The sequence below is a fragment of the Salvelinus alpinus genome, chromosome 17, assembly GCF_045679555.1.
Source record: "Salvelinus alpinus chromosome 17, SLU_Salpinus.1, whole genome shotgun sequence".
NCBI classification, from domain to species: Eukaryota; Metazoa; Chordata; class Actinopteri; order Salmoniformes; family Salmonidae; genus Salvelinus; species Salvelinus alpinus.
In genome coordinates, this window is record NC_092102.1 from 11054918 (window position 1) to 11080433 (window position 25516).

A 25516-nucleotide genomic window follows, 5' to 3' on the forward strand; every position below is an offset into this window, starting at 1 on the left:
CCCATTCAAGTCTTTATCTAGCCTGCGTCCATCCAGCGCGTTATGAGTCCGGTGGTACCCCGAATAATCAGGCTGATTGGGCATCAGGCAAGTGTGACGGAAAGGAAATTATCTTGTGGGATTGTGGGTAGTGTAGTTTCCTCTTTCAAGCTCAGCGCATTGAGTGTCTAGTGGTGCCCCAAATAACCAGGCTGATTGGGGATCAGGCCAATTTGACGGACAGGAAATGCTTTGATTGGGATTGGTCTGTCAATCAGCAGTGAGGGTGATATGTTTGGTTCATTACAGACTGGAGCCGGTGTGTGTTTATGTGGCCATCGCCCTCCTCTCTGTTTTTACAGTCCTTATCCCACTGGGGTTTAATTTACAATAGAGTTTTAACTGATGAGATTTACAACTTCCTCCCTATGTTGTTATCAGTCACTGAACAGAGAGCAGACCTGGGTTCAAATACTATTTGAAATCATTCAAATACTTTGAACATTTGCTTTAGCCTTTATACTTTAGAGTATTTAGAGATGAGTATTTGAAATGATTTAAAATAGTATTGGAACCCAGGTCTGGTGTGCAGAGCCAGAGGCAGAAGGAGAGAAAGAACAAGAGTGAAATACTTTTCTCTCTGTTACCTCGTGTTTTTTTTACTTTTGTTCCGACCCTGCCTTGCTGTAGAAATAAACCCAGGGTCTTCAAGAACTAGATAGTTTTAGCTTCTTTGTGTTTCTGCCTTTGGTTCTTTTGTTGTTGAGAATGTGAGGAGACAACGTGGGCCTCTATTGATTTAGTCACAACCACAGGGGAGCAGTTGCTGATGGTCTAGATTAGAATAGAAACTTCACCTGTTGGTTAAAGTCTCTCTCTCTCTCTCTCTCTCTCTCTCTCTCTCTCTCTCTCTCTCTCTCTCTCTCTCTCTCTCTCTCTCTCTCTCTCTCTCTCTCATACTAACACACACACATTACACTCCAGGTAGACCCATACAAGTTGCTAGAATCTTCAGTCATTTTGGTAATTAACAGGTCAGCTATGGCAATCTATGGTAACTGGTAATTTATACTTGAATAACTTTTTTTTAAATGAATTCATATATCCTGTCTAGGACTGGCGGAACCCCTCGCCAATGAAATTGCAGGGTGCCAAATTCAATCAACAGAAATCTCATAATTCAATTTTCTCAAACAAGTATTAGACACCATTTTAAAGATAAAGTTATCGTTAATCCAACCATAGTGTCCGATTTCAAAAAAAGCTTTTAGGCGAAAGCAGAACATATCATTATGTTAGGTCAGCAACTAGTCACAGAAAGCATACAGCGATTTTCCAACCAAAGAGAGGAGTCACAAAAAGCAGAAATATTGATAAAATGAATCACTAACCTTTGATATTCTTCATCAGATGACACTCCCGGGACAACATGTTACACAATACATGTATGTTTTGTTCGATCAAGTTCATATTTATATCAAAAATCCTCAGTTTACATTTGGCTTTGCCTCCAAAACATCCCGTGAATTTGCGCAGAGCCACATCAAATCACAGAAATACTCATAATAGACATTGATAAAAGATACAAGTGTTATTCACAGATTTAAAGATATATTTCTTCTTAATGCAACCGTTGTGTCAGATTTCAAAAAAACTTTACGGAAAAAGCAAACCATGCAATAATCTGAGTACGGCGCTCAGAGACCAACACAACCCAAGAAGATATCCGGCATGTTGGAGTCAACATAAGTCAGAAATAGCATTATAAGTATTCACTTACCTTTGATGATCTTCGTCAGAATGCACTCCCAGGAATCCCAGTTCCACAATAAATGTTTGATTTGTTCCATAAAGTCCATAATTTATGTCCAAATTACTCCTTTTGGTTCACGCGTTTAGTACACAATCTAAACTCACGACGCGCGGGCAGGTCCAGGCGAAAGTTCAGACGAAAAGTCATATTACAGTCCGTAGAAACATGTCAAACGAAGTATAGAATCAATCTTTAGGATGTTTTTAACATAAATCTTCAATAATGTTCCAACCGGAGAATTCCTTTGTCTTCAGAAAAGCAATGGAACAGAGCTCGCTCTCACATGAACGAGCGTCACAAGCTCAAAGCATTCTGCCAGACCTCTGACGCATTCTGCCAGACCTCTGACTCATTCCCCTCTCATTCGGCCCCACTTCACAGTAGAAGCATCAAACAAGGTTCAATAGACTGTTGACATCTAGTGGAAGCCTTAGGAAGTGCAACATGACCCATATCCCACTGTATCTTCAATAGGGAATAAGTTGAAAAACTACCAACCTCAAATTTCCCACTTCCTGGTTGGATTTTTTCTCAGGTTTTTGCCTGCCATATGAGTTCTGTTATACTCACAGGCATCATTCAAAGAGTTTTAGAAACGTCAGAGTGTTTTCCATCCAAATCTAAATAATATGCATATATTCGCAACTGGGACTGAGTAACAGGCAGTTTACTCTGGGCACGCTTTTCATCCAAATGTGAAAATGCTGCCCCCTATCCATAACAAGATATTATGTAATGACCCTGGGTTTGTAAGCATGGATATTGACTCTGGAATAGCTCGAGCATGCTTTTCGGGCACAGTCGATAGTGCACTGGACTTTGGGCTAGATGGTCGAAGGTTCGAGGCCTGCTCTCTGCCATTTCATTAGAATAATATTTTAAAAATGATATCAGAGAGCTAAGACACCTCAGAACACACTGGTACCACACTCAACACATGTGGGCGATGGCAAAGTTACTTAATGGTGTACCATTATACTCTGAGTACAACAGACAGAAACACATACCGTATGTGCGCAGGGATACTTACACACGCACATGCACGAGTGCACACACACACACTCCCCTTCCATTTTCAGTGGATAGTTCTCTTCTCATCATTATTCCTTTTTGGTCATGCGAAAAGTTGCCAGAGTAGATTACTAACCATGTACTCTACATGGAAAGCATGATGCACATCTCTTTCTCAAGCCCAACTAGAAAACTCTGTGCGATGCATAGAAAAATGTGTTATAGTTGCGAAAGAAAATCGAACACTCTATGGAAAATCGAACACTCTATGTACAGTGCATTCGGAAATTATTCAGACCCCTTCCCTTTCTCCACATTTTGTTATGTTACAGCCTTATTCTAAAACTGATTAAAGGGCTTTTTTCCTCATTAATCTACACACAATACCCCATATTGTCAAAGCGAAAACAGGTTTTTCTAAATTTTTGCTAAAATTGAGCTGAGGTGTATCCTGTTTCCATTGATCATCCTTGAGATGTTTCTACAACTTGATTGGAGTCCACCTGTGGTAAATTAAATTGATTGGAAAGGCACATCTCTGTCTATATAAGGTCCCACAGTTGACAGTGCATGTCAGAGCAAAAACCAAGCCATGAGGTCGAAGAATTGTCCGTAGAGCTCTGAGACAGGATTATGTCGGGGCACAGATCTGGGGAAGGGTACCAAAACATTTCTGCAGCATTGAAGGTCCCTAAGTACACAGTGGCCTCCTTCTATTTAAGACTGATGAAGTTTGGAACCACCAAGACTCTTCCTAGAGCTGGCTGCCTGGCCAAACGGGGAAGAAGGGCCTTGGTCAGGGAGGTGACCCAGAACCCAATGATCACTCTGACAGAGCTCCAGAGTTCCTCTGTGGAGATGGGAGAACCTTCCAGAAGGACAGCCATCTCTGCATCACTCCACCAATCAGGCCTTTATGGTGGAGTAGCCAGACAGAAGCCACTCCTCAGTAAAAGGCACACGGCAGCCCGCTTGGAGTTTGCCAAAAGGCACCTAAAGGACTCACAGACCATGAGAAACAAGATTCTCTGCTGATGAAACCAAGATTGAACTATTTGGCCTGAATGCCAAGCGTCACATCTGGAGGAAACCTGGCACCATCCCTACAGTAAAGCATGGTGGCAGCATCATGCTGTGGGGATGTTTTTCAGCGGCAAGGACTGGGAGAGTAGTCAGTATCAAGGGAAAGATGAACGGAGCAAAGTACAGAGAGATCCTTGATGAAAATCTCAGGAGCTCAGACTGGGGCAAAGGTTCACCTTCTAACAGGACAACGACCCTAAGCACACAACCAAGACAATGCAGCAGGGGCTTCGGGACAAGTCTCTGAATGTCCTTGAGTGGCCCAGCCAGAGCCTGGACTTGAACTCCATCGAACATCTCTGGAGATACCTGAAAATAGCTGTGCAGCAACGCTCCCCATCCAACCTGACAGAGCTTGAGGGGATTTGTAGAGAAGAATGGGAAAACTCCCCAAATACATGTGTGCCAAGCTTGTAGCGTCATACCCAAGAAGACTCGAGGCTGCCAAAGGAATTGCTGCCAAAGGTGCTTCAACAAAGTAAAGTACTGAGTAAAAGGTCTGAATACTTATGTAAAGCATTTCTAAAAACATGTATTATACTTTGTCATTATGGGGTATTGTGTGTAGATTGATTGGGGGGGAAACAACTTATTCCATTTTAGAATAAGGCTGTAACGTAACAAAATGTGTAAAAAGTCAAGGGGTCTCAATCCTTTCCGAATGCACTGCATGCTCCCAACAATTGAATGGGTAAACCTAACCAACGTTTTGGCACACAGTGCCTTCTTCAGTTTTGAGATTAAAACCTAATCATCTAGTTATATTGGTTGAAAATTAACTGTATACATTCTGACGGTGTTTCTTAGTGAAACATTATTCTTCGACATTGAAACAACATTGAGACAACATTGAAACAACATTGAGGGAATAGGATGCCCACACCCATGCTGAGAGGATTTGTTATGGACGTCCTATCTTGGTCAGTCTATGTCAGCCACTAAATCCAATTATCATCAGCTTCTGAAAGAGAAGAAATACAAGAATAAAAAAGCTTAGGGTCTCCATTACCTCTATGAGTAAGTTCCAGTTTTATTCACGATGTCTCTTCATATTTCAGGTTCTACTAGACTAAACAACATGACCGATACGAGACTATCCCAATTGTTTTTTTTACCTTTATTTATTTAGACAAGTAAATTAAGAACAAATTCGTATTTACAATAACGGCCTACCACAAAATAGTCATCGGTACAGTAGACCTTGGTTAAGAAATACTTTTTAAAACATTTTTGCTGGGCTTGATTGAGCTTACCGGGCACAAAGGAACCAATAGCTTAGTTGCAAAATATCAGGCAATCCAGGCAGGCTAAAGCAAACTATTTAAAATAGTACATTTTGAACCCAGGTCTGGAGAACAGTGCATGAAGATTATTCAGAGAAGGCCCTCTTATGGCTGTGAGCCACTTGGTGCTCCTCAACTTAATGTACATAATGCTGAAACCTTAAAACCACCCCAAAACAGAACTTATCAGCAGTGAGAGTACACTGAATGATTCATGCGCTCTTTTAAGAGAACTTGAAACCATGGATCTATTTTGGGCTCCGCTTTATATGCACTACTGCTGCAGAGGGATTTAGAGAGGACTAAGTAGTTTGATATTTCTATTGGTTTTCCATGGATTTATTCTCTCTCTCTCTCTCTCTCTCTCTCTCTCTCTCTCTCTCTCTCTCTCTCTCTCTCTCTCTCTCTCTCTCTCTCTCTCTCTCTCTCTCTCTCTCTCTCTCTCTCTCTCTCTCTCTCTCTCTCTCTCTCTCTCTCTCTCTCTCTCTCTCTCTCTCTCTCTCTCTCTCTCTCTCTCTCTCTCTCTCTCTCTCTCTCTCTCTCTCCTCCCCAGTGATCTTTCTCATCATATGGAGACCAAGGTCATGCCTGATTGAAATATAATAGAAGTGTAGACATCTGGTCTAATACTGTGGGAAGTTAAATCTATTTTAATGGCCCTGCCACAGTGGATTCTCTCTGATGCACTCCTCGCGGTTCAGTGACAGTAAATCACAATGTTCTCTTATTACCCTGACTGGAATGAGGGCATAGAGAGAGAACAATGAGGGATCCACACCATTTGTTTTTCTCTCCTCCCTCCTCCCCCCTCCCCCCGTTTGCCATGGCTTAAAGAGAATGACATCACAAAAATAAAAATAAAGGGGGATTATGGCTAGGCTATTGTGCCATATGTGATTACCGGGGCTTCCACATTCCCTTGGGGGGATGAGTGACTACAGGCTGACATCTTTTATTTATTCATGTGATTTCAGCAATAATGATTGGATGAAATAGGGAAGTGTGGTGCACCACAATACTAACCCCACAAATATGTCCAGATTTGTAACTGAACTAACAAAGAGTTAATGGTGTGCTTCTTTTTCAGCTTCCTCACATTTCATTTTTGGGGTTGTTTTTGGTCTGATTTCAAGCTCAACTCAAATAGGCCACACACAGCTGTAATGGAGTGGGTCTTTTACCCAACTAAATTAGATCTATTTGATGTGATATTTGAGGGAATTGCCAGTGGGGGGAGCAGGATGGAGGATAGCTCAGTCCCCATCCCCCCCAAGTCCACCTGTCCTGACGGGATTGGACGGAGAAAACCGCCCCTTTTTCAATCCACTTATCCCAGTTCTACCTGGCTGTCAGTCAGCCAGCTCTGAAATCTATCTTCTGCTCTTTTTCAATCGAGGGCTATTCATCGCCATCTATTGTACTCCACTGGCTAGTTCTACTGATGCATCACCCCAATGGAGTTTCTTGTCATTTCAGAGCATGGTGGATAGGTCAAGTGCTTCAACACACTGTCCTTCATCTATTTGACGATCGTTCTGAAATACCCTTCAGCCATTTGTCCTCGCCATTAGTTGATGGGTGTCTTATTTGTCCTCTCTCTGCTCAAGAGGCTCTTTTTGGCATTTGGCACTTCTAGAATGTTGTGTTGTGTTTGAGTAACCTATCCTAACCCAAGTGTCTTCTTCCTATATCTATCTCTTATCTAGAGATGGCTGACATCTCTGTTTATGCATCACAAGCTGCTGCACATCGCCAGAACAAGGCCGATCTGTTGTTTTCTCGACATGGCATATGGCTACTGGACCTGCCTTCAATAGATGCTATTTTTAGTAAAGATAGAGGGTGCTTGATTAAGCAAATGGAATGCAGTATTCAAGTATATCAAATCAGAGCGTTTACTGTAAATGTATGCTGTCAAATACTATCGTTAGTGTGTTTATCCGATAGTATTCAACATAGACATTAATCCATATAAGCACTCGTATTAGATTATCTCATGTGGACAGCCACCATGTACAATGGAACTGTAGAGAGGAGGGCGATATGTAGTGTCCTCGGAGCTTTACAAGCATTTTCTTTCCATAAATAGGAAAGATTTGCTTAAATTTCATGGGAGGGCGAAGGTGGTGGAGTGAGGCTGAATCAACATTTGACTTTTAGTTTTGACCCTTTTGTTTTATCCACATGCCGCCATGACCTGAAAGACAGTAGATGTATGAATTATTTATCTGCGTTTGAAAATATTAAACTTGTTATGTCCTTGTTCCAGATTTTATCCCCAAGGGCATGAAAGGACCTCGCGCAGCATTCAAATCGTTCGAACATGCATCCTACATTAGTTACGTTTTATCTTGGAGAAGGAATTGTCTGAAATACATGATGTTGTTCGGATCAAAGCTAGATGAAATGCATGGAAAGCTAGTTTTGTTGAGCATTTGAAAGTGGTGACTCCATGTAAGAATAATTTTTCATAGTGTCTTACCAACACAACAGCACAAATATCTCATTGGTGCTATAGGCTATGAGGAAAATAGAAAATGGTCATAAAAATGTCTTAATAAATATACAGTAAGCTTTGACAAACCATACATTATTCCTCCAATACCAACTAGGCCTACTGGAAGACACAATCAGAGGCCAATAGAACTGAATAGAGTATAGGGTGTTCTGTAGACAGTTATTTGAGGGTATGGTCTGCCCAAATGACTTCCTTGAAAATGCTTGCCAAGTTACATATTTGTCTCTTGTCAAGAAATCCTAAGATGTATATTAAAAGAACATACAATATTTATCTCACTTATTAGACATAGCCACAGCTGCCCTTGATAGTTTTATGAGAAGTGCAGCTCCAATGGACTAAGTAGAAAATAAATGTAGGTTAATAATAACCTGTTATGTGCGAAAACAAGCTCTCCCTGACGTTGGATATAGTAATAGTGGCGATAGTGTTGTAAGAACATCCACACCAAGATAATCTTCATGTAAAGTGTATGTTATTATGAAAACAGAAAGAACCCCCCCCCCCCCCACAGTATTTTTAACTCAATTTCCCATTGAAAGGAAAACGAAAACATAGGTTTATGTCTCTTTTTCTTTGCTTACAATGTTCTATTTTATGAGAGTTTTATCTTGGTTCCATGCACCAACATAGCCGGTTGGAGCATGCCTGATTTTCCTCAGTATTTCTTGCCATTTGTTTGCTAAAAGTATTTGTTTGCAAGATAAATGGCTGCTCTGACAGGCGAGATGACAGCCTACACGAAGATGATATTGAATTGATTTCTGAAATGTTGCAGAACGGACTGCTTGATGTGTACCGTGAGACATGAATCATACAAATTCTATTAAAAAGCTCTTGAATGGCTGACACTGGAATATTACTTGTGATGATTAATTTTCCCCAGTCATTATAAAGGGAGTCAGCATCAGATTGCCTCTGACAAAATTGCTTTTCATTCCCTGGTGAATACCCTCGGTGTGCTTTTGAGAGTGCAAAACCATATTTCTCAGCACAATATTATGTCAAGATAGCCCTTGGAGATACCACAGTGAGGCTTCCTCCTGTACCACCTGATTTGCATTTTCAGAATCATAGGAAAGTATTTCACCTTGTTCTGATGTCGGGAGAGAAGAGGTCATTTATTGACCTTAGATACAGCTCATAACATAGAGACTATGTCAGGGGGATTTGGTCAATTCCATCTCAACCCAATTCAGTTCAGGAATATGATTGAAATCCCAATATGAATCATAACATTTAGGAATGTTGTGAGGATTTTCTATTTAAAATTCAATGAGTTAAAAGGAATAGACCTTTTTCAGTGTTCTATGAATAAAGCTTTGTTTGGGTTCTTCATTAATAAGCCATTAACAGAAATGAGTTTCTTCATCACAAACACATTTCTTTCTGTGTACATGATCTCGCTTTCTGGACTGACACGGAGGCACCCAAGGCAGCGAGAGTTTTACATTCTGCATTACAACATGCTATCGGATTGATTTTAAAAGCTAATTGAGCACATCAGGGTTGGTGATTAAACCAGGATCACTATATTACTGTTTAGCTACATAGTTAAGCATATGCAGTTTGCTTTTCAGGTTAATTCATTATAGTTTAATCTCCTAATAGATGACCATAATTAGTGGCTTCATGTCTGATGGCATTTGCTGATATGTTTGATTTCAATATCTCAACTCCTATGGTCTACACACTTACCATCTCACTCCTTTTTATCTTCAGTGAGCAAGATTTCCAATGTGTTCGTCACAAATGGTAAATAAACGAAAAAATGTGAATCTTGAACTTGAAACCTGTCCTGTCATCTTGTCCCCATTCTCAGAACTACTCCAGTCAAGGCCGAGGAAACAACAGCGGAGGAGGAGGGGATGAAGACTACGAGATCCCCCCCATCACACCCCCCAACCACGCTGACCCCTCTCTGCTTCACCTCATGGACCCCGAGTCGGGCTACACCTTCCACTCACTGCCCCACAATGGCCTGCTCAACCCCTATTCCTACCCAGAGCTGCCTGCTGCCCTCATGATGTCCAATATGCTGGGCCAGGATAGCCATCTTCTCTCGGGGCATAATATGCACTCGGTAAGATTCACCAGTTACAGTACTTCTCCTAGGATTCAATTCAATGTTTTTGTTATTTTCAGCGTGGCTTTACATGTTATTGTCTTAGAACAGGGATACACACTTGTTTTAATTAGCAGGAGTGTGGAACAAAAGCTAAGGAGACCCCAGCAGACACATGCACCGTTTATGCTTTTACACCTTCTGCTTTTTGTGACAGACTCCTTCATAGCTATTCAATCACCACACTCAAACATATTTGACTCCATCAAAGTGCACAGAGAGAGAGCAAGGAGCTGTGCAGTACACGTTTAATTTGCTCTCTGATTGGTAAAACAAAAAAGGGGGTCTTGGAGGAGAAAAGAGAAGGGTTCTCCCTTATCAGCTACTTTTATCTTTCAAAATGATGCAGAGGACCTCCATTCCAACCCCAGTAAGCGACTATTTCATGTGTTAAACATGGTTCACACTGAGCAAACACCCCTGGCGTACACATTCAAGTCCTTTAATCATAGAATCGAACGAGATGAATTATAAATGGCCCGCGTGTGAATAATTCAGCGTTATATACTTTCATCTGACACAAATATAACTTCTGGGTCATAAATATTCATGCTTTAATGTGAGTATCCGTGGCATTTATCCTTGGTTAATCAGGTCTTGTGTGATTTCGGAATCAAAGTACATTTTATGTGTGTGGCAGAGAGTGTGCCATTTAAAGTCAGACTTGGGCTTAACCTTTTCACATGTGAGTTCCAAATATCTCTAACGGTCGCCCCCAACGTGAGTTGTTTTATGCACGTGATGTCAGAATGCACTCACTGTTCTAAAATGTGATTATTACGCAATAGGACAGTTAACACGCGCTGCCTGCTAATTATCTATAGGCTATGTTTCAACCTGTCAATTTCTAATTATTTTCTAACAAGTTTTATTTATTTAACAGTTTGAATTGAGGTGTGTTCCGCCTCCTCATGAATTCACATAGAAGTATCCCATTTCAGTGTTGCGGACAATTTATGTTTGAGGCTTTACTGAGCCGGACAAACTTCTCTCTTCGAGGAGAGCTCAAGCACTTCCACCAATGTTTCCGCAGATCAAGTATGCAGACATTAGCGCAGTCTTGCACAAATTGGCATATTTTCTGGCAGGCGCTCGCATTACCTTCCTTGTTGTTTCCTTACAAATAATTACTTTGGACATGTGTGCATTCATATCAAAGTAAGTGCCTTGTTTTCGTGATATCGTGTTGTCGTTTCCACTGTAACATACAGTATGTATGACTGCCTTGCCTGGTTCACCAACTACTTTGCAGACAGAGTTCAGCGTGTCAAATCGGAGGGCATGTTGTCCGGTCCTCTGGCAGTCTCTATGGGGGTACCACAGGGTTCAATTCTCGGGCCGACTCTTTTCTCTGTATACATCAATGATGTTGCTCTTGCTGCGGGCGATTCCCTGATCCACCTCTACGCAGACGACACCATTCTATATACTTCCGGCCCTTCCTTGGACACTGTGCTATCTAACCTCCAAACGAGCTTCAATGCCATACAACACTCCTTCCGTGGCCTCCAACTGCTCTTAAACGCTAGTAAAACCAAATGCATGCTTTTCAACCGTTCGCTGCCTGCACCCGCACGCCCGACTAGCATCACCACCCTGGACGGTTCCGACCTAGAATATGTGGACATCTATAAGTACCTAGGTGTCTGGCTAGACTGCAAACTCTCCTTCCAGACTCATATCAAACATCTCCAATCCAAAATCAAATCAAGAATCGGCTTTCTATTCCGCAACAAAGCCTCCTTCACTCACGCCGCCAAACTTACCCTAGTAAAACTGACTATCCTACCGATCCTCGACTTCGGCGATGTCATCTACAAAATAGCTTCCAACACTCTACTCAGCAAACTGGATGCAGTTTATCACAGTGCCATTCGTTTTGTTACTAAAGCACCTTATACGACCCACCACTGCGACCTGTATGCCCTAGTCGGCTGGCCCTCGCTACATGTTCGTCGTCAGACCCACTGACTCCAGGTCATCTACAAGGCTATGCTAGGTAAAGTGCCGCCTTATCTCAGTTCACTGGTCACGATGGCTACACCCACCCGCAGCACGCGCTCCAGCAGGTGTATCTCACTGATCATCCCTAAAGCTAAAACCTCATTTGGACGCCTTTCCTTCCAGTTCTCTGCTGCCTGCGACTGGAACGAATTGCAAAAATCTCTGAAGTTGGAGACTTTTATCTCCCTCAACAACTTTAAAAATCTGCTATCCGAGCAGCTAACCGATCGCTGCAGCTGTACATAGTCCATCTGTAAACTACCCACCCAATTTACCTACCTCACCCCCCATACTGCTTTTATTTATTTACTTTTCTGCTCTTTTGCACACCAGTATCTCTTCTTGCACATGATCATCTGATGATTTATCACTCCAGTGTTAATCTGCTAAATTGTAATTATTCGATTTATTGCCTACCTCATGCCTTTTGCACACATTGTATATAGATTCTCTTTTTTTCTACCATGTTATTGACTTGTTTATTGTTTACTCCATGTGTAACTCTGTGTTGTCTGTTCACACTGCTATGCTTTATCTTGGCCAGGTCGCAGTTGCAAATGAGAACTTGTTCTCAACTAGCCTACCTGGTTAAATAAAGGTGAAATAAAATTTTTAAAAAAATAAAAATGTATGTATGTACAGTACCAGTCTAAGGTTTGGACACACCTACTCATTCCAGGGTTTTTCTTAATTTTTTTACTATTTTCTACATTGTAGAATAATAGTGAAGACATCAAAACTATAAAATAACACATATGGAATCATGTAGTAACCAAAAAAGTGTGAAACAAATTAAAATGTATTTTATATTTGAGATTCTTCAAAGTAGCCACCCTTTGCCTTGATGACAGCTTTGCACACTCTTAGCATTCTCTCAACCTGCTTCATGAGGTTGTCACCTGGAATGTGCTTAGTGGGACTATCATTTGTTTTTCAACAGGACAATGACCCAACACACCTCCAGGATGTGTAAGGGCTATTTGACCTAGAAGGAGAGTGATGAAGCGCCTCATCAGATCACCTGGCCTCCACAATCACCCAACCTCAACCCAATTGAGATGGTTTGGGATGAGTTGTACCGCAGAGTAAAGGAAAAGCAACCAACAAGTGCTCAGCATATGTGGGAACTCCTTCAAGACTGTTGGAAAAGCATTCCAGGTGAAGCTGGTTGAGAGAATGCCAAGAGTGTGCAAAGCTGTCATCAAGGCAAAGGGTAGCTACTTTGAAGAATCTAAAATCTAAAATATATTTTGATTTGTTTAACTTCTTATGGCTGCATCCAGCTACCGGGATCGATATGACAACAGCCAGTGAAAGTGCAGGGCGCCAAATTCAAACAACAGAAATCTCATAATTAAAATTCCTCAAACATACATGTGTCTTATATCATTTTAAAGGTAATCTTGTTGTTAATCCCACCAAAGTGTCCGATTTCAAATATGCTTTTCAGCGAAAGCACTACAAACGATTATGTTAGGTCACCACCAAACCACAATAAGCACAGCCATTTTTCCAGCGAAATATAGCAGTCACAAAAAGCAGAAATAGAGATAAAATGAATCACTAACCTTTGATTATCTTCATCAGATGACACTCATAGGACTTCATGTTACACAATACATGTATGTTTTGTTTGATAAAGTTCATATTTATATAAAAAAATCTGAGTTTACATTGGCGCGTTACATTCACTAGTTCCAAAAACATCAAGTGATTTTGCATAGCCACATCGTTTCAACAGAAATACTCATCATAAATGTAGATGATAATACAAGTTATACACATGGAATTATAGATATACCTCTCCTTAATGCAACCACTGTGTCAGATTTCAAAAAAACTTTACGGAAAAAGCAACCCATGCAATAATCTGAGACGACGCTCAGAAATATAATAAAATTAGCCGCCATTTTGGAGTCAACAGAAACCAGAAAATACATGATAAATGTTTCCTTACCTTTGATGAACTTCATCAGAATGCAGTCCTAGGAATCCCAGGTCCACAATAAATGCTTGATTTGTTCGATAATGTCCGTTATTTATGTCCAATTATCTACTTTGGTTAGCGCGTTTGGTAAACAATTCCAAAGTCACAAAGCGCGTACACTATAACGTGACGAAATGTCCAAAAGTTCCGTAACAGTCAGTAGAAACATGTCAAACGATGTACTGAATCAATCTTTAGAATGTTGTTAACATACATCTTGAATAACGTTCCAACCGGAGAATTAGATTGACTTCAGATGAGCGGTGGAACGGAGGTCCTCCTCATGTGAACGTGCATGGTGAAAGCATGGTCAGCTCGTGGCAGTGGTGACTAATTCCTGTCTCCTTCGGCCCCCCTTCTCATTAGAGTCATCAGACAAAGTTCTATTGACTGTTGACATCTAGTGGAAGCCGTAGGAAGTGAAAACCCATCCATATCTCTCTGTATTTTCAATGAGAGCTTGGTTGAAAATCTGGCACCCCCAGAAAATATCCAAACAGGAAGTGGAACTTCTCAGGTTTTTGCCTGCTATATGAGTTCTGTTATACTCACAGACATAATTCAAACAGTTTTAGAAACTTCAGAGTGCTTTCTATCCAATACGAATAATAATATGCATATATTAGCAACTGGGACTGAGGAGCAGGCAGTTTACTATGGGCACCTCTGTGTACCTTTCAGCCAAGCTACTCAATACTGCCCCTGAAGCCATGAGAAGTTAACACTTTTTTGGTTACTACGTGATTCCATATATGTTATTTTCACCCTTGAATGAGTAGGTGTGTCCAAACTTTTGACTGGTACTCTATGTATGGAGCACAGTGTATTTACAGTTTTATTCACGTTTTCAAGTCCTGGTGACAAATAATGCAATCTGATTGTTGCAAAGGTTATAATGGACACTTATAATTTTTTTGAATGTTCCACTGATTATAATGAGCTTATGCTAAGCTATTTGCCAGCAATGTGTGGTGCCATGTTTGTTGACATTACACAATGCATTCTGGTTGTCACGTAAATGTCTGTCAGACAAAATATGTTATAATGAGGAGAAAGTTAAACGTCCAGAGGTGAATGAAGGGAAGTGAATGATCGTAGATGACACACCCTCTTCAACATGCAGTTAAATGTCCAGAGGTGAATGAAGGGAAGAGGATGATCGTAGACGACACACCCCCTTCAACATGCATACTGTAAACAGACCAAACTCCTCGTCTCCTCTTTGGTTGACGTGAAAAAATAAACATGGCAGCACGCACAAACTAGCATCGTCGGATTACTTTCGATTTCTAGGAAGTGTTTTACTCAATTATTTCGATCAATGCTGAGCTCACCCGTGATGTGATGAATTATAAATAGTAATTGCTATTAGCTAATTCATATTGTGGTTCCTGACAGCCGGGAGTTATCTAAATATGACCCTAGGACTAATGTAGCCTACATTTTCCGGTTTGGATGATAGTGTATGCTGTCTCTACTTCTGTGAATGTCTGAACATTGCAACCTGTCACGCCTGCTCCCGCCTCCCTTCTCTGGAGCTCAAGGGCGCCAGGCTGCCCTTCGTTACGCACACTTGTCACCATTCATTATGCACATCAGTGCTCATTGGACACACCTGGACTCCTTTACTTTGTTGATTGACCCTCTATATCTGTCTGTTCCTCAGTTTGTTCCCCGTGTCAGCATTTTTGTTGTTTTGTTTTCCCCTGTCCAGACGCTGTCTTGTATTCTGTTCCTGTCTGTGTTTCATTAAATGTTCACTCCCTGTACTTGCTTCTCGTCTCCAGCGTCGTTCCTCACACATCCCAAAATAAACTGGTCACATTCAGGACATTACTTTGTAAGGACTGTGTTTGTGCAAAATGTTTCTGTGAGAAAACAGTGTGGACGTTCGAAATAAGCGTTCTAATCACACGGGTTTGAGCGTACGCTGCAGGGACCACTGTAGAATGATCACTCCCATTTGTTGGTACATATGAAAAGATTATTAAGTCACTGTGTTGAACATACTAGTGAGCTGAATATAGCTGGTGCCATGGAGATGTACAGTAATGTAGTACATCATGTGCAAGAGTATTTATGTGTTTATTTATTTCGTTATACATTTGGCAGTGTTCAGAAAATTATCTGGCTACTATTTTTCATAGAAAATACAGCTTTAATTGATACAATTGGTGTGAGGCTGGTGACGGAGGCGTGTGTGTGCGTGCATTTGGGCGTGTTCATGTTTATGCCATACGTACGTGCTTATGAGCACAAACATGTATGGGAGAAAACAGCTCCCTTTTCTTCTTGGTTTAATATGCCAATAACATTTCCGTAAGAAAGACAGTCCTGGTTATTAAACAGCTTTCGATTCACCTTTGCAATTATTTATTTTCAAATAGTCCTTCAGGGTAATGTTCCATTTTCTTATTTCACACCCCCTTTTCTCATAAATGAACCGTCATTGCCATAAATCACTGCAAACAGAGACTTGCACACACCGTGAAAGGTCCAAAGATTTATGTAACACATTCATGTTTTCCACTTCCTCATTTTAGTACTACTCTACTGGAGCCTGGCTAATAATAGTGACTATTAATATTTCCTGTTGCCTAGCAACCTGAGCAAGTAATAGCTTACGCTGGAAAAATAGATGACCGATAAGGGAAAAAATTCAATTCATTTATTATCTTTGGGGACAAGGGGAGCTTATTTCTCAGGCTGAGGCATAGAAAAGTAAGCTGAAATATCTTAAAGGAATTGAAGATGAGGTTATTTTCAATTTCATTCCATTAAGAAAGGATGTTTCATTTGACGTTTTTCCTATGATGTCAATTAACCTTAATTTCATGCCAATAAAAGCATAATGGACAGATTAAATTCATATTTCTGTCATAGGCTCTGCACAGTATTTGTGTTTTAGGAACGTACTGTATAAATAAGGCAGAATGTTAGGTTTTTGCAAAGTGGGGAAATGTAAAAAAATTAAGGTTCCCTTAGTATGAAGGCATACACTGATCATAATATGATCCTGAACATCATTTTGTGTCAATTGTTTTCTTCCATTGTAGCTGTACTTTTTTATTCAACAACAATGCCTCAAGGATACATTTCATATCAGTAATGATAACTATCTTACACTGTATGTAAACTCCCTTACAAATACAAGCTCAGCTGGAGCAATAGATATTGCTCATCTCCGGGGATGATGTTACTTGTTTTAGTACAACATTTAGCCTAAGGCTAAAGCTCAGTAAACTTCTTTCTGCTTAGGGATCCTCTTATCCACCATGCATCTCATGGCATCCAATCATACAGCAAACGGTTAAAGGGATTGTTCAGAGAAATTACATTCTCTTAATGTTTGTTGTCTTACCTTGAAAGCATTCTTTTGGACAAGGAGTGATCTGCAATCCCCTTTCTTTTGTTTAACTAGCCACTATACTGTATATATACTGTAAATATCTACATATGTCGTTTTTTCCTGATCTATCCCTTTAAGGCATTACAGTATTGTGAGCAGTAGATCTGACCGTGACCATCAATAGCATTTTTAGAAATGCAGGTTGCTATATTAGCCCACTTGTTCAGTTTTTGTTGTAGTTGTCTCAAATAGCACATCTTGTTTTTACCGAGAGTCAAGTATGTCACAAATATCTTAGATCTCTGATCACTGGTGGAGCACATGATCATAGTAATAACCTTGCCCTCTCCATCAGAACCCTCTTCTTTTTCCCTCAGAATTCATCTCATTTTTGACAGCCTCCTCCCTCTCAGTTCATTCTGACTGCTCTGAAGGCAGAAGTATTAGCTGCTAAATCACAGGATGACATGTGCAGTAGATGGAAAAATGGGCTTGAAGCAATGATGAGAAATAGTTTATATTTAGGTATTTAAAAGCTATGTTGATGTGATTGTTCATATGATATGTAGCTTGGACTTAGATATAAAAGTAGTGGTATGTTTTATGATGGTTCAAAGGAATTCATATTACTTCAAGATACTGTATGTTCATTCAGAATATTTAATTCATCGAGAGACTTGTAATCTAAGCCTGCCTTTCTACAATGCATTTGCATGTAGTAGCTAACACCAAACTGCCTTTATTGCTCATTACAATAATGACATATCATAAATGTGGTTAAACAGCTAGCAAGATAAGTTCCCATAACACGAGGGAATGGTTTGGATATGTTATCCTTGATTAGAAACGTACAGTGGCTTGCCATTGGTAAAGTCAGCGGCCCACCACTCATTTGGCTGATGGGTTTTCCAGAGGTTCAGACGGCGGTAGCCAACACTACTTATAGAGTATAGGCTATCGACATGGGTCCAATATCAGCTTATAGTGGTGTGCTCATAGCCTCATAGACATCATTGGTCCAATAGGTGCTTGCTGGCTAGATAATGTTTTATAAGATGGTTAGGTGTTTAGCCAAGTGTGATACCCCCCCCCCCTCCCATGCCCTCTGTTGTCTAAGGCCAGACAGACACATCGTTTGGATGGGACATTGAACAATGCATAATTTCTCCAAGTTGGATGGAGCGCTCATTATGCCTGCATTTAAAAACCCTATCACAGCTAGCCATCACTGTCAATGTTGCCTGCTCCCCCCAGTGTGCTACTGCGGGGGGGCTTCATGTTTGACAGGCCCCCAGATCCCCGAGCCTGGCTGGTCTGGCTCATTTTTGCGAGAGGGGAGTTGGGAGTGAGAATTGTCTCTTTGAAAAAGAGGAGGGAATTCCCTGGCAGGTGGTAATGAGGGTCGAGGAGGGGCACGAGCACGTTGCCGAGGAGAACGCCGGCACATTTAAATTTGGAAACTGAACGCCTGCCGATATCTCATTATAAGCGTAATGAGGGTGGTTTGGGGAAAAGCCCACCGCCAAAAAAGCTCAGCCAAATCTGCAAGTTCATGTAGCAAGATTTGTTCAATCTTGTTAAACATGTGGCGCTACATAGTTCTTTTTTGGCAGGGTGCATCTGTTACTAGACCACAGGCTGGCCATATTCAAGACTCTCCCTGTTGTCTAGATACTGTCAATGTGGGTTATTGTTAGAATACAGTATGAATAGTGTCCAGTTTGCTTCCGAGTGCCGCAGCGGTCTAAGGCACTGCATCATAGTGCTGAGACGTCACTATAGCCGGCCCGTGACCGGGTGCCCCATAGGCCAGGGGCTTTCCTTGGCTCATCACGCTCTAGCGTCTCCTTGTGGCGGGCCAGGCAGTATTGTCCCGACCGTCACCTCTCCCGAGCCTGTTGGGGAGTTGCAGCGATTAGACAAGATCGTAACTACCAATTGAATATCTTGAAATTGAGGAGCGAAATGGGGAAAATAAATAAATACGAAATAAATCAAATAAATAAAGAATATGAATAGTGTCCAGTTGGCATTACTGTTGTGATGCAAAGCTAATGTTATCTTCAGACTGTTGAAGGCCATACTTGCTTAATCAATATAAACAACTGTTGACTATGCTCCTATGCAATAATAACATATTAAAGGTATAGTTCACTCTTATTACAAAATGACTCATAACCCTGAAAGCAGTCTAGGAGACAAGGAGAAACAGCAATCCACGCTTTGGGTGTGTTTACCTAGCCACTGTAACCAATAGTTAACATAAGCTTTTTCTTAGCAAATATCAATGGAAGTCAATGTTCAGAATGTATCAAATCACATGCCCAAGTAATGGATAACTGTCTCTACTTCTCTATAGACTGCTTTCAGGGTCAGAAAACAGGTAAGCAATTCTTACATTTGGATGAAATATCACTTTATTACTGTTGGATGTTATACAGTAGAGAATACCATTGATGGACATCCATATTTTTGTCAAATGAAACATCCACAACAAAAAACATTCCACCTGCAGCTAAGAAAGTGATTTATATAGAAAGCCAAACAAGATGTCACGTCTATTCCAGTTGAAGGCAACAGTGCAGGCAGATTGTATGAGATGTGTCTCAGGCCTGCACAGATTGTATGGTAGAGAGTTCATTGCTTTCTTTATAGCCCGTTTTAGATCTACACGAAGTGTTCGTTTTGAAAGTGTCTGTGGTTGTTTGTTTGTGTTTTCAGGATACATTTTTTTCAGACTCACTGACTGTTACAACGTTTTGGGAGCTTGACTTAATTTTATTTCATTTAATATGTAAAAAGACATGTATTTTGCGTCACTTGGCATTTCAGACAGACAGGATAAAACAGCACCACCATTTTAAAAGCAGCAACATAAAAAGCCTATTGTTGGCTGCCATTATTGACAGAATCATAGTGAGTATATGGAAGGTGAATCAAATGTTTACGGTCAGAATTAGCCAATCAACATATTTTTCAAATCAGTATGTGATTATAAAAACATGAATGGTCATATTCAAAGAGCATAACCTCAAGAATATACTGAATACATTTGTGGCTAAAATTGATGAATTCTGCTGTTTGAAGTTAAGTAAGCAATGAACTCTCTACCATACAGTCTGTGCAGGCCTGAGACACATCTCATACGATCTGCCTGCACTGTTGCCTTCAACTGGAATAGACGTGACATCTTGTTTGGCTTTCTATATAAATCACTTTCTTAGCTGCAGGTGGAATGTTTTTTGTTGTGGATGTTTCATTTGACAAAAAGATGGATGTCCATCAATGGTATTCTCTAGACAATATGTCTTCCTGAAAATAATAAATGTCAGGGCACTATGATTCGCTTTGAATAAAAACAAACATCTGATTAAAGAAAGTGTTTCATAAAAGTAAATCTTTGCTTTGAGAGGCTTATTATTCATGGATGAGAGTGAAGTAATGAAGAAGTGTATTAAAGGGTTGAACATAAAAAACAAATGAGCAATTATTGCAGCTCATGAATATCCATGCTGCTAATTCAAATAACCTTAGGCAACTGTTAAGACTAATGAATATTTAAAACAGCATGGTCATAGAGTTTTTGAACATTGCATTAGCTGACTTTCTAAGATGTACAAGAGTAAACAATTTAATCTGGAGAACTGCTTTTAATCATGATGAAAAAAGTTCTGCTGTTTCATGTTGCAGTGCATAATAGTTCCAGTACAGTAAAGTACTAATATTTTATCATGGAGAGAAGACGCACAACAAGGAAAAGAGTACTTACTATTTAGTATAACTAACATAAACCTCATACGTTTCTAATACCAATATCCAGAAATCTAGGGCAGAGGGAAAGCATCGATTTACCAGATTGGGACACACTCCAGACAGACAAAACATGTTGCTTTTCTACGCTAGTCTGAAGAGGGGAACCTGCTTACAGTACACATCGACAGTGGGACAAATGGCCCATTTGCCCACTTAAAAGGGGCTCGCTATTTCCTTTGAAGGATCAGCATGGCGAGCTCGTCCTCGATCGCTAGGGCGACGCAAATTAAACCTAGCACACAGCGAACCTGTGGGGGATAATGTCCCATTATCAGAGTCGTTTGTTTCAATTAAATGCTTTGTGATTCTACAATAGCAGCCGCGGCCCCGTGCACGAGGAAGCCATTACTCTCACCCAGGGAGCGACTGTGGTTCGGGCTAAGAGTCAGTTCTCAGGATTAGGCCCTTACTACCTACTTTCACCAGCAGTAGCGTTCGCTTAACACAGCTGCTTTAGGCCTGCAAGCAAGAGAGGGTGTAGCACACATATGCCTACAATACAACCAGTGACACTTTATTTGAAGGGACTTCATAACACATTCATAACCCATACATAACATTATCATTAGCAGTACATGAGCATTTCTTTATCCCAACAACCGCAAGTTAATATTTACCTTATGTCTCAGTAACGTCACTTGTCCTGCACATCCTTTGGGGCGAAGAAGTGAAGATTATAGAGCTAGAATAACGAGAGAGAATAACAGGCCTGAACTCTGAGCCACAGAACCGGTTGCTCATTTTCCTGTTTTAACCAAAGAACACTGAGACAGACTGAAATGTTATTCTTAGATACACTGTCTTACAATATATTTTTTTATTATAATTTGATTTATATCTCGCTATGTGTTTCTCTTTCTTTTGTGAAATCGTGTTTGAAAGGGATCCAAATGTTTGGTGTGGTGCTACACTAGTGAAGTGACTTTGACACCCCTTTATCATCTAGTCTTTTCGTATGAGACAATGCACGTCAGCGGCCAAACAAAGCCTGTTGCTCTGACAATACCCCACCCCCTCCTCACAATTAGCATATAGTACCTATGGCAACCAGCTGCCATCATAATAGCCTGTCTCGTTATGTTTGGGCACCATCGCTGTACCATCTCATGGCTCAGCAGGAAACGCAGAGCGAAAGAGGCTAGGTCTTACTGGCTGAGCATGTTGCATAAGGTGTGCACATGGAGGAGATTATGGTTGTGACTAAGCTCACTGATGCTCTTCTCAGGAAAATACTGCTTTTTTTGTTGAACATAACCCTTGACTTGAATTAATGGGTTACGGCAGAAGCTCAAATCAGCTTGGCTTTCTGCATCAGCAGGGAGTAGCAAGCAGTTAGCTCCTACTGTACATGGGTATATGTCAAGCCTTGTTTAGTAGGGAAACCATTGCTGATTTCTAAGGACCTCCTGATTACCTCCTGAGTCTTTCTAAACCACAATGCATAGCTTCAGTCTTTACATATATTGTCTATCAATTTAAAAGTAGTTACATTTTAACTGAAGGCTAGTTACAGTACAGTGCATTCGGAAAGTATTCAGACCCCTTGACTTTTTCAGTCTTTTATTTTTACAGTCTTGTTAAAAAATGGATTTTAAAAAATCTCATCAATCTACACACAATACCCCATAATGATGAAGCAAAAACGTTTTTTTTAGACATTTTTGCAAATGTATAAAATAAAAAAAACTGAAATAACACATTTACTTAATTAAGTATTCAGACCATTTACACAATACTTTGTTGAAGCATCTTTGGCAGCGATTTTTGTCTTGAGTCTTCTTGCGTATGACGCTACAAGCTTGGTACACCTGTATTTGGGGAGTTTCCCCCATTGTTCTCTGCAGATCCTCTCAAGCTCTGTCAGGTTGGATGGGGAGCGTGGCTGCACAGCTATTTTCAGGTCCCTCCAGAGATGTTCAACCAGGGTCTTGCTGTGCCACTCAAGGGCATTCAGAGACTTGTCCCGAAGCCACTCCTGCGTTGTCTTGGCTGTGTGTTAAGGGTCATTGGAAGGTGAACCTTTGCCCCAGTCTGAGGTCCTGAGTGCTCTGGAGCAGGTTTTCATCAAGGATCTTTCTGTACTTTGCTCCGTTCATCTTCCCCTCGATCGTGACTAGTCTCCCAGTCCGCTGCCGCTGAAAAACATCCCCACAGCATGATGCTGCCACCACCATGCTTCACCGTAGGGATGGTGCCAGGTTTACTCCAGACATGACGCTTGGCATTCAGGCCAAATAGTTCAATCTTGGTTTCATCAGACCAAAACATTTAGTTTCTCATGGTCTGAGAGTCCTTTAGGTGCCGTTTGGAAAACTCCAAGCAAGCTGTCATGTGTGTTTTACTGAGGAGTGGCTTCCATCTGGCCACTCGATAAAGGCCTGATTGCTGGCATGCTGCAGAGATGGTTGTCCTTCTGGAAGGTTCTCCCATCTCCACAGAGGAACTCTGGAACTCTGTCAGAGTGACCATTGGGTTCTTGGTCATCTCCCTGACAAAGGCCTTTCTCCCCCGATTGCTCAGTTTGGCCGGGCAGCCAGCTCTAGGAAGAGTCTGTGCCTCAACACAATCCTGTCTCGGAGCTCTATGGACAATTCTTCGACCTCATGACTTGGTTTTTGCTCTGACATGCACTGTCAACTGTTGGACTTTATATAGACAGGTGTGTGCCTTTCCAAATCATGTCCAATCAATTTAATTTACCACAGGTGGACTCCAACCAAGTTGTAGAAACATCTCAAGGATGATCAATGGAAACAGTATGCACCTCAGCTCAATTTCGAAGTCTCATAGCAAAGGGTCTGAATACTTATGTAAATACAGTATTTCTGTTTTTAACCTTTTAATACAGTTGCAAATATTTCAAAAATTCCGTTTTAGCTTTGTCATTATGGGGTATTGTGAGAAAAATATATAATTTAATCAGTTTCAGAATAAGGCTGTAACGTAACAAAATGTGGGAAAAGTCAAGGGATCTGAATACTTTCCGAATGCACTGTATGTACTGTAAGTGTAGTTACCCATCCCCATTTAGCAAAGTGGCAGGTTTAGCCTGTTGAAATTACATATTGTGCCTTTAAAGTGGTAAGGCACTCTCCGGATATGTAATCTCAAAATGCAGTAGAATGCTCTGCGGAGTACTTTCCTTTTTCTCTCTCCAATAGAACATAAAAGTTCCCCTACGAGTATAACTGCAGTTAGAGTGCAGTATAACTGCAGTTACAGTGCAGTATAACTGCAGTTATTCTGCAATTACTGCATCCAAAATACCACAGTTGACTGCAGTCACTGTACTTTTACGGCAATCTTTTTTTGTAAGGGTTGATTGATATATGAACAGGTTGTGGCCCTGTGATGACTCTGTTGCCTGACTTTCCGTTGCCGGCCATCTCTCCTGCTGGTCTGATGTTTACAGAGAAACATAGCAAACGGCAAATAAAGGGTTTGAATTGTTCCCTCAGGCTGTTGCTATGGAAATAACCCAGCCGTGGTAGACCATTCATGTTTGACTAATTGTTTTTCTCTTCTTGTATTGCCACTCAGTCTGCAAAGCCCCATTCAGAGGACCATGTCAGATAAAACAAAGAAAAGATAAATATAATATTTTTCTCAGGTTGTTTTTGTTGTTGGGGGGACTGAATACCATTTTGAGTTGAAAACAAGAATTATTCCCCCCACCCCCTTCAAATTGCACGGTTGCGTCTACAGCAACCCACTGGGGCCAATTAGAACGCTAGCGAAGCCAGGAAGTGTGTGGCAGATGCTTTGCCACTCTTTATAAAGAGCCGACCTGCAGGGGCCTCTCCAACATCTCGTTAGCGAAGTGTTAACGTAATTAGTTTTCACTTAGGACTGTTTTCGCCACATTACCAAATACGAGTCCTCAACTTTAGCAATTTGTGCTGATTAGTTAGGTCCACCGCTGGGCGAGGCATTATAAATATGAGACCCACCACCTGGATTCAGTCCTATGTAGCAAAATTTGAAATCGTGTTTTTTACATTGGATAGAAGTGGAGACTCAGAGATAGAAAACGGTATGTCGTACACTGCAGCTGAGGAACAATGGGAAAATAATTCTGGTTTGAAAGTTAATAAACTTGTAACCCCACTTTGAGAAAATATCCCTTGAATGTTTTGGTCCACCTACTGGAGAGCTCTTCTTTGTCTGCACCCATTCAGCATTGTTCACACCCTCATAAGTCTTAGCCCCACCCATCTCTTTAAGGATTCATATGTGAGGCCATGTGCTAAACAGAATGAGTAGTGTAGTAAACAACCAAAGATTTTAAGACTAAGAGTGACAAAAGTAGTAGCCTACAATATGGAAAAACTCCAGGTAAAAATACACTTTATCTAGTCCTTGGCCTATATCCTAATCTTTGGTGCAGGTCATGTTGTTATTCACATTACCGTCTCTGGTAAACACACACTATATAAAATACAATCAAAGTGTATTTGTCACATCCACAGGATACAGAATGTGTACAGTGAAATGGTTAATTGCATAGTAGCAATATCAAAACCAGGAAGTCTCCAGGTAAAAATATTTAAT

The 25516-nt window shown here is 40.8% G+C and overlaps 1 protein-coding gene across 3 annotated transcripts in view; it reads left to right on the plus strand.

Moving 5' to 3' along the window:
- LOC139542111 (TOX high mobility group box family member 2-like) overlaps positions 1 to 25516 on the plus strand; it is a 124100-nt gene that overhangs the window by 72648 nt on the left and 25936 nt on the right. For all 3 annotated transcript variants that reach the window (XM_071347161.1, XM_071347162.1, XM_071347160.1), the window contains one exon: positions 9510 to 9770. In XM_071347161.1, the coding sequence (XP_071203262.1) occupies positions 9510 to 9770 (261 nt within the window). The remainder of the gene's footprint in view (positions 1 to 9509; positions 9771 to 25516) is intronic.